Genomic DNA, 15,817 nt, shown 5'->3' with positions numbered 1-15,817 from the left:
AAATCCGGGGGCACGGTGGCGCAGTGGTTAGCGCTTCGCCTCACAGCTAGAAGGTCCTGGGTTCGATTCCCGCCGGGGGACGCTGTGGGTGCTGGGGGGCGTGTTTCTCCCTCTGTGTCATCAGCGCCCACACCCTAGGTGGGGTCGGCGATAGGGCCTTTCTGTGTGGAGTTTGCATGTTCTCCCCGTGTCTCCTAGGGTTGATACCCTCACAAAAACATGTCTCAATAATGCCTCCCCCTGGCCAGCCGCTTGATGGAGGGGAAAGGAACTGGTTGGAATAACGTGTTCCTTCCACGCGCTACGTCCATCCCGGGGAAATCCCCCCCTGTCAGGTGAAAAGAAACAACTTGGACTCCTCATGCATAGAAGGAAGCATGAGGTCAGTCTGTTGTCTCCCCAGGTGCGGCAGAGGGAGAGCAGAGCCCAGGATTACATAGGCAATTGGCACTGGGTGAAAAATGGGTTGCAAAATCGTGGGATAAAAATTATAAAAAAAGAAAAAAAAACAATGAACCAAAAATGAACACTGCTTGGAATAAAATCTCTCTCTCTCTCTCTCTCTCTCTCTCTCTCTCTCTCTCTCTCTCTCTCTCTCTCTCTCTCTCTCCCTCTCTCTCCCTCTCTCTCTCTCTCTCTCTACAGAGAATCATTCAGCCCCTCCTGATGTGACTGGCTACTCGTCTGACTCCTCCCACTCCCGCCCAGAGCGCCACCACATGTCCAACATGGGAACCATTGCCAGGAACACGCAGAAGTACGGCAACGCAGAGCGCATGGAGACAGGAGACGGTAGGCCCTTAACTCTGTGTGTGTGTGTGTGTGTGTGTGTGTGTGTGTGTGTGTGTGTGTGTGTGTGTGTGTGTGTGTGTGTGTGTGTGTGTGTGTGTGTGTGTGTGTGTGTGTGTGTGTGTTAGGGCATTCACGAATAGTGATTTTTAGAATTCAAATCATTCGACCTCAAAGTATTTGAATAGTCGAATATTCGACAGGACTGGCCAAACTGTCAAATATTAAGTACGTAAGCAAGGACGCGAACATTGTGAAAATAGCCGATCTACATGCTCACAACGCCTCGCGTTGCGAGGCGTTGTGAGCGGGTCCCCAGTTCAAATATGTTTATTTTGGGGGTCACGTCCTAAAAAGGTTTGAGAAGCATTAAGGGGCATTAACAACTCATTCTTATGACTTCCTATCTCGCCAAGCTTTATAAACTATATATTTTTTAAAGAGAAAACAATAAAAAAATAAAAATAAGCGAATATTCGACTTCGGTGAACAACGTCGAATAGTGACTTTGATATTCGAATATTCGAATATTCAGATATTTGGTGAATGCCCTAGTGTGTGTGTGTGTGTGTGTGTGTGTGTGTGTGTGTGTGTGTGTGTGTGTGTGTGTGTGTGTGTGTCTCTCTCTCGGTGTTACCATGTCTGAAGAAACTTTGTTCTTGTTTTTTTCTTTAAAGTCGCTTTTAAACAAACATTGGTAGTCGCTGGTTGTGGTTTTTTTGGGCTTGTTTCGAAAGTGTAGCTAGTCTGTTTGCCCCGGCAGAGCAACCAGACTATTCTGTAGTACTTGTCTGACTTTATCCTTTCCATCCAGGTCGGATAAACTTTATTTTACTTGTGCTACTCCTCCCACAGTTTTGGTGGCTCGCACTTGAGCCATATGTCATATCGACTGTCTCCATCGGGACACGCAGGGGTGTCTAAAGGGGAACACACACCGGCAGCGTCAAAACAGCCGCCCCCATTATTTTCAATGAACATACAGTACCCACAACGGCAGCGTCAGACGCGCGCAGGGTCTGACGCCTCGCCCGCCGCTCCGATACACTGCTGCGCTGCGCAGCCGCCCGCAGCCGCTGTGTGCTCCCCTTTAGAGATACGTTATATACCGTAGTTTATTTTATATACATTTATTCACGAATGAATTTTCTACATTGACTTGGATGGGAAAATGCAAAATGCACTTTTCACAAATATGGAGATGACTGACGTCTGACATCATACTGTAGACGTCTGACGTCATAGACATGAGATTGACACAGTATGTCCATATATGGGCATTCCAAAATATGGGCTTAATATTGATGACGTCAGGGATCTCCATATGTGGGCATAAATGGGACAAGGACTAAACCCAGAGATCTCCATATATTTTCCCCATTGACTTGAATGGGGAAAATTCAAATGGTAAGACGGAATTCATTTGCAAGTGTGACTCACGTCACGGCAACCACACTTGCAATTTCCAATTGCATCTTTCTAGTTGTTTAACCCATTTAGGCCTAGAATTATTATTATTGTGCTTTAACCAGTGAAAAATAGCAGATATACAAGCTCACAGCGCGGCACCGAGTGCTGCGCTGCGAGCTTGTAGATCTGCTATTTTTGAAAAAGTCGTGAAAATGTGTGCAAATCTTTGAATATACTGTATGTATTTTCAAAGCGAACGTTTGTAACTCAAATTTTGCTTCTGGGGGGGGTCCCTGGAACGAAATATGTTGAGATGGGGTCCGTGGCCAAATAAATATCATTTTGGGGGTCCTTCACATGAAAAGCTTTGAGAACCACTGACATAGTAGTCTCTCAAGAACAGACTAACTGAGCTCCATTTAAGTGAAAAGGACCTTTTCTTTGACGATGGCCAGCCAGATTGCTGACATAGAAACATAGGTTTTTCAAAAAATCTTAGAAGGATTCAAAAGACACTTATAGAATCGGGTCAAAATTCTAATTTTCTAAAAATTCTAATCTACAAGCTTGCAGCGCAGCACTCGGTGCCACGCTGTGAGCTTGTATATCTGCTATTTTTAAATAGTTAAAGCATAAAATAATGATACAAAATATAGTGTACCCATTCTAAATGGATTAAACCAGTGGTTCTCAAGCATTCTCATTTCAAGGACCCCCCAAATTAATATGCATTTGTCCGTGGACGCCTATCTGAAAAACTATCTTGTGCCAGGGACCCTCCATACAATGTTTCAAAAGAATTTGGCAATAGCCGATCTTTAAGTGGTTAAACTGATATAGTCGCTTTTTTGGGGGGCTTGTTTTCGTAGACCTGGTAGCTTATTTCTCTCGCAAAATCCGGCAACACTAGTAAGTATGCATGTGTGTGTGAGTGCGTGCGTGCAAATGAGAGAGAGAGAGATTTTTTTTTTAACTAAATTAAACTTATCTGTTCCACTCTGTGTATGGTTCTGTGTTGAAGATAGAGAAACAAAGTGAGTGAACATAATTGTGCGTGCGTGCGTGCGTGCATGTGTGTGTGCGTGCACTTGTGCGTGTGTGTGTGTGTGTACATGCACTTGTGGGTGTGTGCGTGCATGTCTGTGTGTGTGTGTGTGTGTGTGTGTGTGCGTGTGCGTGTGTGTGTGTGTGTGTGTGTGTGTGTGTGTGTGTGTGTGTGCGCGCGCGTGTGTGTGTGTGTGTGTGTGTGTGTGTGAAAGATAGTACAATCCTTGCACAATACCTTGTGGGTACTTATCAATAGGTCCCCACAAGGTGTTTAGGGGTTAGGTTAAGGGTTAAGGTTAAGGTTAGGGTTAGGGTTAGGGTTAGGGTTCAAAATGAATGGAATGTCCCCACAAAGATAGTAGACTATGTGTAATGTCCCCACAAAGTAGCAATTGCAAACCTGTGTGTGTGTGTGTGTGTGTGTGTGTGTGTGTGTGTGTGTGTGTGTGTGTGCCCGCGCGTGTGTGTGTGTGTGTGTGTGTGTGTGTGTGTGTGTGTGTGTGTGTGTGTGTGTGTGTGTGTGTGTGTGTGTGTGTGTGTGTGTGTGTGTGTGTGTGTGTTCCAGGTGTGCCAGTCAGCAGCCGTGTGTCTGCAAAGATCCAGCAGCTGGTGAACACCCTGAAGCAGCCTCGCAGACCCCCTCTGAGGGAGTTCTTTGTGGACGACTTTGATGAGCTTCTGGAGGGTTAGACTGAGCTCTCTGTTTCTTTGTGTGTCCGTAGTGGTGTAAAGTAACTAAGTACATTCGCTTAAGTACTGTGCTTACATACATTTTTTTTTGTTGTTTGTACTTTACTTGAGTATATCCAATTTCCAATAGTTTTACTTCTACTCCACTACATCTCGGATTCAAATATTGCACTTTTGCTCCACTACAATCACTTTAAAACTTTAACTAAGTTATTAGTTACAGTACTTTGTAGGTTTTGATTATTATTAAAAAACATACATTGACCTCTTCAGCCCTATATACATTACGGCCATGTGAAAATAGCCGTGATGCGACGCATTGTTAGCTTGTAGATCGGCTATTTTCAAAAGATTTTATATCCACCTGTTTCCGCGGGAGTTTACTGGAGATCATTTGGACCTGTTTGCACCACACTTCCGGTTTAACAGCAGACATACAAGCTCACGTCGCGTCGCAGATGCTGCCTGTTGTGAGCTTGTAAATCACACTCGGCTGCGGCGCCCGAAGCTCGGTACAGCGTCTGCGCAATGCACTATGGGGCGTTGGAAACTCCTGGATACAATGCACTATGGGGCGTTGGAAACTCCTGGATACAATGCACTATGGGGCGTTGGAAACTCCTGGATACAATGCACTATGGGGCGTTGGAAACTCGTGGATACAGTACATTTGGAAACATGAAATGGGACATTCTGCATTATGAGTACTTGTACTTTTGGTACTTTCAGTAAATTAAAAAGACGACATATATTGACAATTTCGTAGACAAATAAAAACTAGACTAAAATGTAAGGTAGGGACTAGTGGAGAAGAGATCTAGTAGAACTAAAAGACAAGTCATTTTATGTTTGGTTGCGCTCTGAAAATAGCAGATCACCAAGATCACAACGTGTCGTGCTTCGATGCGTTGTGAGCTTGTAGACCAAGTTTTACCAAGTGTAAAATCTGCCATTACGACGACATCAAGCCCTGCCAAAATATTTTTTATTGTCAAAATCAATTGTAGATATAGATAACTTAAGCGTTATTTTATACTCTGTCGCAACAGTGTTATGGTCCGTATACCGCCGGCGAATTGGCGAATAGCGAATTAGCGTATAATTCGCCTTTTGTTTAAAACCTTATAAAGTCAATGGAAGCATCCACACCAAACGCAAATTTTAAAAAAAGCGAAAAGGCGTCTGTTTTTTATTCGCCCTTGTGTCGAATTTAGCGAACATTCGCTGGTGAACTCCTCTCTCTCTCTGTATTAGATCAAGCTCACTCTATCCTACTTAAAGAGAGAGAGAGAGCAAGGTCGAGGGACCTTACCTTTGCATTGCTTTTCCGTGTCTCTCGTCTGTGTGGCTGCTTGGAAAAAGTACTCGAATGTCTACTGGTAAAAGCATTGTTTATATATGTTTTATTGTTAATTTTGCCTATATCTGCAAAAAAGACTAATGTTTTAAAATAAATCGCTGGGTATAAATACAATAGGATCCGAAATGTAGTGGAGTAGAAGGAAAGTACTGGGAAATGGACTCAAGTACAAATACCTACAAGTACAGGCTACTCAAGTAAATGTACTTTTAGTTACTTTACACCACTGCTGCTGCGAGCTGCCTGTCAGTGGGGGAACGGAGCGGAGGGGGAACGGTGAAAGCGTGTTGTCTCTTCTGTGATGTGATGGGTTGTGTGCGCCGGTGAAGACTTATATTCTTCTTTTTCTTTTTATTATTTAATAGGCTAACAACCGCACGGCCAGGTCATCATCACTTGAGGATGTAGTTTCCATTGTTTTATTTGTTTCCCCGTCCGTTCTCCTCTCTCCTCTCTCTCCTTTATCCTCCTTTCTCCTGTGGCTACAGGCAGATATCACCTCCTCGTATTTAGGCGAATTAAGCGAATATTATACGCATATTCGCGTCGCTTTTTGGTGTGTATGGAAAAAGGCGAATCGCGAATTCTTCGCCTTTTTGGTTCGCTTATTCACGTCGCTTTCGCTAATTCGCCGGTCTGGACAGAGCCTAAAGGTGATACACCATGAAAATTCACTTTTCCTATTTTAAAACCTTTTTTTGGGGTCCCACTAGCACCTTCTATCCTCACAAAGTCCCATTTCAGACCGTTGTGTCTTTCTCTGGTTTTGGGAAGGTGGAGGTTAAAAGCATCCCACGGGTTCTCAAAACAGGCTGTCCAGATTTGCTGCCGTTTGTGACGTCATAAACGGGTGGCGTAGTTCAGGCCAAAGGTGGTACTGCAGCTGAAAATGCTCTGAGAGCCATTCAAAAATGAGAGGCTCTCTATTCAGGATCTGGTAATTTAGCCTCAAACCTTTTGAAAAACGTTTTTGGGACATAAACAATATGACATAATTACTTTTTAAATGCATGGTGTATCACCTTTAACAGCCATTATCTCAAATAATTGCAATCATGTAATAATTGCAACAGGCCTACTCCCTGGTCCTCTTGGTTCAAGGACTTAAAGCTATACTGTGTAAGTTGCTCAACTGGTGGTCTGTAGCAGTATAGCAAACCGCGGTCGCGTTTGCTTTTTTCGTCCGTTTTTCGCTCGCGGACCGGGCCGTCAGACCACCGCGTCCGCCTCGCCTCGCCGAGGCGCTTTCAATGAGGTCTCCCGTGTCCTTCTACGAGCAGCGGTTGGGGAGTTACATGCTAGACTCCTCCAGTGTAAACACTGCAGTGTACTTCCTGAAGGCGTGTTTCCTAAACACACCAGAGAGCCCGGCAGTGTATGTTCTGCGCTGTGATTGGCCGGCAGTGTATAACCCTCGCTGTGATTGGCCGGTAGTGTGATGACGCAATTTTTCCGCGAAAACCGGTCCCGGGCAGGGATCATAGAAAACATATAAAGAGAAGGCTTTAGAAGCTGAAAATAACGGAGTGGGGGTTCTAAAACTTTAGCGATTTAACAGCTAGGACCATTTTAATATTTGTTTTATAAAAAAAGTTACATGGTATAACTTTAAGTAAATAAAGTTAAATTATAGTGGAGATTGAGACCATCAAGATCTGGAGTACTAGAGCACTACCAGGGGTGTCACAAGGGGGGGGAGTGGGACTGAGTTACTAGGGACTGAGTAGAGGGACCTTAATTATTTTATACTTTGGCAATTGAAAAATAGCAAGATATACAAGCTCACAGCGCGGCTGCAAGCTTGTAGATCTGCTATTTTTTAAATGTCGTGAAAATGTGTGCAAATCTTTGATATATGTATTTTTTAAACGAACATTAGTAACTCAAATTTTTATTCTGGGGGGTCCCTGGAACTAGAAACAAAGAAGGTAGCTCGCACTCACTTTCTTGGTCACTCCAATTTTTATTTAGCAAGCAGCAAAAAATAAACGTTTTGACCAGTATTGCAGTAAGGTCTTCTTCTTATTATTTTGATTGGCAGAACATAACGATCATTAGACCCAGAGCAATACTCCACCTATCTCCCCGACTCCCTCCCCAGTCAGAGTTCAGAGTTTTAATGAATGTAGAATTTTGTGCAAGATGTAATTTGTGATAAATGAGCTAACTTCATTTAATTGACCACGTTTAAAAAAGAAAAACGATTTTAAAATAAAAATCCTCTCTCACACACTTTTGCCAGTGTGCCGGTGAACACCTTCCCCGGCGACAATGTTGGCACGCGTGCCTAAGGTTGCCTACCCCTGCTCTAAAATGACAAATCAAACATCAGCCAAATTGTCAAATAATATTTTTTATTTTTCTGCCTCTAATATTATTTGAGGCAGACACTGTGAAAATAGCAGATCTACTGTACATGCTCACAATGCAGCGTTGTGAGCATGTAGATCTGCTATTTTCACAATAGAACCGTGATTTACAATTCCTCAACTCTTAGTGCTTGTCAGGTTGGGGACCTGACAAGGGGGTCCCCAGTTAAAATATGATTCTTTTGGGGTTCGCGGCCTGAGAACCACTGTTCTATGAAGCATGTTGCGCAGCGAAAACAGCCGATCTACAAGCTCTCAAAAGTGTGGCAGACCCACTGAGCACTAGTAGATAAGCTATGTTCTGTTATTATTTTAAGATTAGAGCATTTGAACTGATGTGGTCAAGCTATCGTAGCAATATGTTCAGAATCATCTTCCATAAAATCTTAATAGTCTCGGATATTGCATATAAAAGGTTAAAGCCTCAATCTGTGATTTCTTAACCTGGTTGACGGTACGTTGGCTGCAGGAACAGCATTACTAAAACATCATGGGGTCGCCAAAGAAAATTGCTAATAATATGGAGTTGTGACATCAAAAAGTTTGAGAACCACTGCTTTAACCCATTTAGAGCCGAGGATCCGATTCTACAAACGTCTTCTATATCCTAGTTTCTACTGTAGGCTATATCTATATGTCAAGGACCCCTAAAATTATATGTGTTTGACCGGAGACCTCCATCTCAAAATAGAAAGAAAGATCTGAGTTACAAATGTTAGTTTAAAAATAATTTATATATATATATATATATACTGTGTATATATTCAAAGATTTGCACACATTTTCCAGATTTTTCAAAAGAATAGCAGATCTACAAGCTCATAGCGCGGCACTCGGTGCCGTGCTATGTGCGTGTATATCTGCTATTTTTGAATAGCCAAAGATAATGGTTATATGGATTAATATAACGTAATGGTTAAAGTGGTTCAAATCTTAACGTGACACAGATCCTTTCCAGGTCGGATCAATCCATGTAATATTATATTATGTATGTGTGCTCTCTCTCTCTCTCTCTCTCTCTCTCCTCCGCCTCCAGTCCAGCAGCCGGACCCCAAGCAGCCGCGGCCGGAGGGGGCCGAGATGCTGCCGGCGCGGGGCGAGGCCCTGGGCGTGGTCACCAACTGGCCCCCGTCCCTGGAGGCGGCGCTGCAGCGCTGGGGGACCATCTCCCCCAAAGCCCCCTGTCTCACCAGCCTGGACACGGCCGGGAAGCCCCTCTACGTGCTCACTTACGGTATTGACGCATAACATCCTTTTCCCCCCCTGGCTCCTGGAAGGAGCTAAGCTCCAACATTTTGCTTTGTCCGGTCCCTGAAGTGTGGCCTAGTGTTTTATTTCATAATCAATAACCGACGACCTCTGCTGCGTGTCACTCCCCATCTCTCTCCCCGTTTCCTGTCAGTCTACTGTCCTATCAATAAAGGCATAAAAGCCCTCCAAAAATCGTATAAAAATCAAATCAAACTGTAGCTGTAGCTCAGGAGGTAGAGCAGGTTGGCCAGGTTGGTCGACGGTATAAACCCCGGCTCCTCCTGTCTACATGTCGAAGTGTCCTTGGGCAAGACACTGTACCCCGAGTTGCTCCCGGTGAGCTGGTTGGTGCCTTGCATGGTTTCCACCGCCACCGGTGTATGAATGTGTGTGTTAATGGGTGAATGTAATGCACATTGTAAAGCGCTTTGGATAAAAGCGCTATATAAATGCACCATTTACCATTTACCAATATACTTTAAATTGCTATTCATCACAATGAAAAACAAACTTTTCAAGACCGTACCAAATGACCGTACCAACTAGCTTTGCGCACAAAGGTAGGACATTTGTGTCACCCTCAACAGCTGAAAAATATTCCTGCACACATTTTGATTACACATTTACAAAACAGTGAAAGGAGGTAAGGTAAAATGGTCCATTTGTACAGGTGTAGAGCAAAAGCCCAAAGGGCCAGATAAAGACATGTCACCTCACAGTAGAGGACAGACACAGCTGCTCACACAAGTGCACATGATGTCCCACATAATGTTCATGTGTGGAACGGCTTTGTGCACACCCACCCACCAGACATGCACGCACGCACACACACACACACACACACACACACACACACACACACACACACACACACACACACACACACACACACACACACACACACACAGGGATGCGTTGGGCCCCTGATTCAGCCCGTGAAAAATTGTTGGAGAGGCCCTCATTGCGCACTATAGAGAGAGATCTCTCTCTATAGCGCTGCTGCTACTCAAAGATTTGCCGTTTCAGATCATGACAAGTGACAAGCCAGTGGGCCAATTACATGAGTTATATTTCGTCGTTGTCGGGTGGAAACCTTGTATGTCCAAAACCGTTTGTTTTGTACTTATCATTTTAAAAATGATTTAAACTAGTGTGCTTGTAGATCGGCTGTTTTCACTACTTTTGTGCGACGGCCTTGTATGATGGAGCAGGGCTTTGCTTTGCGAAAAAATTTACAAATTTGAAACTTGGAGATACAAGGTTTCTGCCCGACAGTGACGATTTACTTTGTTGGCCGTTCGGGAGTTGTCCCGCTTTTCCCAATCGCCAGCACGTCCCTGCACACACACACACACACACACACACACACACACACACACACACACACACACACACACACACACACACACACACACACACACACACACACACACACACACACACACACAGGGGCAAAACTTTCCTACTTTAATGTTAAAGGGATATTTTAATTTTCACCATGGGGTCATTTTAACTTCTACTCAGGCTTCTGTGTACTCCCAGTTTTTAATGTTACCCTGTGTTTGCCTCACTGCAGGGAAGCTGTGGTCTCGAAGCATCAAGCTAGCCTACAACATCCTCCACAAGCTGGGCAGTAAACAGGAGCCCATGGTTCGACCGGGGGACAGGGTGAGAAATGCCTTAACGCGCACGCACGCACACACACACACACACACACACACACACACACACACACACACACACACACACACACACACACACGCTCTCTCTCACCTCTCTCTTCAAGAATATGGGAGATCCCTGATGTCTCAGCCAGTCAGTCTGAGTGGTACTTTTTAGCTAATATTATAATTATGGTCCATAAGGTACAGTAGTTCTTTGGATTTTTGGAATACCTTACAACAGGGTTCCCCAATAGGCGGCCCGCGGGGGGCTACTGTCTGGCCCCCACCAACCCCAGTAATAATGGTGGTATAAGAGCAGCAACAACACTAGTATATTGTCGTTGTCGGGTGGAAACCTTGTATCTCCAAATTTGTACGTTCTTTCGCAAATCATACAAGGCCGTTGCACAAACGTAGTGAAAACAGCAGATCTACAAGCACACTACGCCTCGCACCGTTGTGTGCTTGTAGATCGACTGTTTTCACTAGTTTAAAGTGATAGTTCACCTATTTTTGACATAAAGCTGTGTGAAATACTTGCCATTAAAACAGTGGTTAAACATGTATTAATTGATTACCAGAGTCCTGTGGTCAGAGTTCTGGTCAGTTTTAGCTGAATATTAAGTAGTTCCAATGGGGTGGGGGCCATTTGGCGAGACCCAATCATTGAAAATAGATGAATCCACAAAACTAGCGTCATTTGTATTGTTGGCATATTTCTACCATACAGAGCGATGTTTCGTTCTGATCAGCTGACTGCAAAGCACCTTGTTTTGGGGAAATACGCTGCAGCGGCGTAGTGATACTGGACACAAAAAATAGTACCATGTGACAGAGGGGTCAAAGTTGAACGAACGTTGGTCTATTTGGTAGAAATAGGTCAACAATACAAATGACGCTAGTTTTGTGCATTCATCTATTTTTAATGATTGGGTCTTGAGCCCCTGCCAAATCACCGGAACTACTTTATATTCATCTAAAACTGACCAGAACTCTGACCACGGGACTCTGGTAATGGATTAATACATTTGTAACCACTATTTTAATGGCAAGTATTTCACACAGCTTCATGTAAAAAATAGGTGAACTATCACTTTAAATCATTTTTAAAATGATAAATTCAAAATGCACGGTTTTGGACATACAAGATTTTCACCCGACAACGACGAAAACTGTCGCTGGAGTAGCGGGAACGCCACCGTCGCCCCCTGCAATGTTGTGGCCCTCGGCTTGGTACCCTAGACATAATTCGGCCCATGGGGAAAACTAATTGGGGAACCCTGCCTTACAATAATCGAATGCGGGTATATTCAGTTTTGTGCCTCACCCAGCCGATGGCTACTCAGATGGTAATGATGGCAATTAGGGGGAACCGAAGGCCTTCTTATCTTGTGGCCTTCTCATTACTTATTATTCTTATTAATTTGTCGCCCTCCTCCCCTCCAGGTGGCGCTAGTGTTTCCCAACAACGACCCGGTGGCCTTCATGGTGGCGTTCTATGGGTGTCTGCTGGCTGAGGTGGTACCCGTGCCCATAGAGGTGCCGCTCACTCGCAAGGTAACCAGAACCGTTTGTCTATATTGCAGTGTTGATTTTGACAGCAAATGAAGTTAGTCTCTCCTCACCTCCTCCTGTGTCATGTCTCGCCCTATAGGACGCTGGCAGTCAGCAGATCGGCTTCCTGTTGGGCAGCTGTGGCGTCACCGTGGCGCTGACCAGCGACGCCTGTCACAAGGGCCTGCCTAAGAGCGCCACCGGAGAGATCCCGCAGTTCAGAGGTCAGAGCAACATGACTAAATGACAGATCATTACAGGCTTAGTTTGTAGCAGGGCTCCCACGGTCATGAAATTCCTGGAAATATTTTGAAATTAGAAAAATATTTTTCCAGTACTGGAAAAGTTTTGGAATTGATCAAGGGTCCTGGAAGGTACTGGAAAAAAATAGCTATGTATTGCTTTTGGTTATTGATTTTGTTAATACCTCTGAAATGACAAATCAAACTTTGGCCAAATTGTCAAATATTATAGGCAGAAATTGTGAAAATAGCAGATCTACATGCTCACAACGCCTCGCAACCCCGAGGCGTTGTGAGCATGTAGATCGACTATTTTCACAATAGAACATAATACAAAATTCCTCAACTCTTAATGCTCGTCAGGGTGCCGGGCTCCCCAGTTCAAATATGTTTATTTCGGGGGTCACGGCCTGAAAAGGTTGAGAACCACTGGCATACACTACCTGTCTTTGGTCATAGGAGTAAACGACTCGTTATTGAGCTGAATTATTGTTATATAGTCCTAGAAATCGGGTAAAATTTTCTGGAAAAGTTTTGGAAATTAATTGGTAAAGATGTGTGGGAACCCTGTTGTAGGCTTTCATTTCAAATGTGGTGTATCTACTTTGGCAAGAGAAATTCACCCGTTTACCCCGGATGCCCACAACGCGCCAACACGTCAAACGCTCTGATGTCCCCCAGTGCTCGCGACGTGTTTGACGACCCCCATCTGAAAAGATTATGTATCAGGAAAGGGAAGATTTGTGTACATTTTTCGAAGGTTATTCTAAATTAGGATTTTGCACAATTCTGCAGAATATTTTTTAAATATCTGACCTACAAGAACTTGTAGATAGGCTATTTTTGGTAAGTATAACAAATGGGGTAAAAAAAGAAGCGAAAAAAAGTATAAAATAAGTGGTTAAAGTGAACTTGATGCTTTATTAACTCATTGCATGCCAGGCCCAATAGTCCCGGGATTATTTCAATTCGGATTTTTTTGTTTGAAAGCTGTGAGCAATGTGGACACATGTGGTGCATTAACTAGGCATGGGTGTGCATGATCCGTGCACTATGAATTACATGGAAGTCTATGGAGACGAATGGCGTATGGGAGTACGAAGGTATTCTTAAAAGACGGGGAATGTGTTAAAAGACGGGGAATGTGTTAAGACATTTTGCTGGGGACCCTTTGGAACCCCATCAAGGACGCATCGGGGTCCCCGGTCCCCACTTTGAGAAGCACTGCTCTAAACAATGCATGCTTTCGTTTTGTGTATCACATGTATAGGGCTGTCACAATTATTACATAATCGTCTAATCGTGATTATTTGACATTATCGCAATTATTTTGTCATAATCGTGAATGTTGAAAAAATGTCCGAAATAGTGGAAATAGCAGATCTACAAGCTCACAACGCGTCGCATCGCGACGCGTTGTGAGCTTGTAGATCGGCTATTTCCACTATCAAAGTTATTTTTTAAGTAGTAAGTTGTCAAATATGTCAGTAATGTATTTGTATATTTAGGTTATGTGTCATATCTACCATGTACAACTTCAAAGCCTAAAAGCCAAACAGAAATGTAATTATCAACGACAAAAACACAATTAAATCGTTAATCGCCAATTATTTGAGTGACAATTAATCGTCATGTAAAATGTCATATCATGACAGCCCTAGACATGTATGGTACATGTTGGAGTGAGGCCTTGGGTGAATGAATTGTCTGTCAGCTTACTAAAAACATAATTAATTGATCTTGGAAACTGCGTGGCTGTATTGTGTGAATGAACCTGTGTCTTTGTGTTTGTCCAGGTTGGCCCAAGTTGCTGTGGTTTGTGACCGAGTCCAAGCACCTGTCTAAGCCTCCCAGAGACTGGTTCCCTCACATCAAAGATGCAAACAACGACACAGCTTACATAGAGGTACTGTAGGCTAACACAGTGGTTCTCAACCTGTGGGTCGGGACCCCCAGGGGAGTCCCCAAATAATTTTGGGAGGTCCCCAGATGATTAACTTAATGTGCAATGTTGTTTAATACTCACTCAACAGTAAACAAACCAACATGAAGTTTATGTGTATAGAGGGTATCTACACATTTCTAAAGTGACAATTTAAGGACTTTTTAATACCTCTAAAATGACAAATTAAAAATTTGCCAAATTGTCAAATATTAGAGGCAGAAATTGTGACAATTGCCAATCTACTTGCTCACAACGCCTCGCAACGCCTCGCAAATGTTGTGAGATCTAACAACAGTACATTATCCCCAGAGTGTTTGTCCACGTGTAAGTAGGATGAAAAATTAATTTAGTTTAGTTAGTTAGGTTTAGTTAAAGGGCTGTTTTATAGGCGCAACCTGGGCGACACACCAATGAAAGAGGGAGTCCCAGTTTAATTGCTTATGTGGTTGCGACCGTCTCAGGTCACAGTTACTATCAAAACCTCCACCGGCTATCAGTCAGTCAGTCTGTCAGTCAGTCAGTCAGTCTGTCTGTCCGTCCGTCTGTCCGTCACGTCACATCACACTTTTGCCCTACTGTTGTATCTCCGGCACCGTTGCCCCGATCCATGCCAAACTTTGCACACACACTCCTGGGCTGGCAAACCACAACCTCATTTCTCACATGCCCCTCTTCTAGCGCCACCATTAGGCTGATTTTTGCTAAACACATTTTTGAACATTGCTCCTACTGATTTTGCCCTAAAATCACGCAAAGCGTTACACACTATCTCTAAAGTCATGTCATCAACATGGATTTCCCATATTTCCTCCTGATTGGCTACGATTGCCTTCTAAAGTTTGTATGCGACGTGACGGTAGCTCATCTCCCGATTAGGGAGTCTTACTGGTTAATACTCTACAAAGAGGATGACATCATATGCTGTTGTGTTCTGTCCTGTATCATGTCTCTGTCTCCCTCCACTCCCCAGTACAAGACGTGTAAAGATGGTAGTGTCCTTGGAGTCACCGTGATGAGGATCGCTCTGCTCTCACACTGTCAGGCCCTCACCCAGTCCTGCAGCTACACAGAGGGTGGGAGAACGCACGCACGCACGCACGCACGCACGCACGCACGCACGCACGCACGCACACACACACACACACACACACACACACACACACACACACACAAATGCGTCACTATTTAATCGTCGCTCAAATGATTGTGGTGACGATTTAATCGCGTTTCTTCTTGCCGTTGAAAGTTGTGAACGTAATGAATCAAAATACATCTTTTGTTTGACTAAACAAAAGGCACAACATATTAACTCACACGATGCAATAACTATAAAACACGAACAGTGGAAATAGCCGATCTACAAGCTCAAAGCACGTACCGCCGTGGCCCGTTTTGAGCTTGTAGATCTGCTATTATGAAGATTATGACGATTATGCAAAAAATAATTACGATTATCTCAAATAATTGTGATTATATATAATTGTGATAGGTCTACA

The 15,817-nt window shown here is 43.8% G+C and overlaps 1 protein-coding gene across 1 annotated transcript in view; it reads left to right on the top strand.

Moving 5' to 3' along the window:
- The window catches only part of LOC308306946 (disco-interacting protein 2 homolog C-like), a gene marked incomplete at both ends in the record, with an annotated part of 131,653 nt that overhangs the window by 54,585 nt on the left and 61,251 nt on the right, over positions 1-15,817 (top strand). The window contains 8 exon segments of the mRNA XM_080752002.1: positions 648-792; positions 3,812-3,931; positions 8,702-8,899; positions 10,493-10,584; positions 12,027-12,137; positions 12,235-12,358; positions 14,173-14,282; positions 15,292-15,394. Coding sequence (XP_080608128.1) covers positions 648-792; positions 3,812-3,931; positions 8,702-8,899; positions 10,493-10,584; positions 12,027-12,137; positions 12,235-12,358; positions 14,173-14,282; positions 15,292-15,394 — 1,003 coding nt within the window.

This window comes from Nannobrachium achirus (assembly GCF_963921795.1).
Source record: "Nannobrachium achirus genome assembly, chromosome: 21".
Taxonomy (NCBI): domain Eukaryota; kingdom Metazoa; phylum Chordata; class Actinopteri; order Myctophiformes; family Myctophidae; genus Nannobrachium; species Nannobrachium achirus.
Note: the sequence above shows the minus strand (reverse complement) of the source record. Positions and strands in the feature narration are given on the sequence as shown.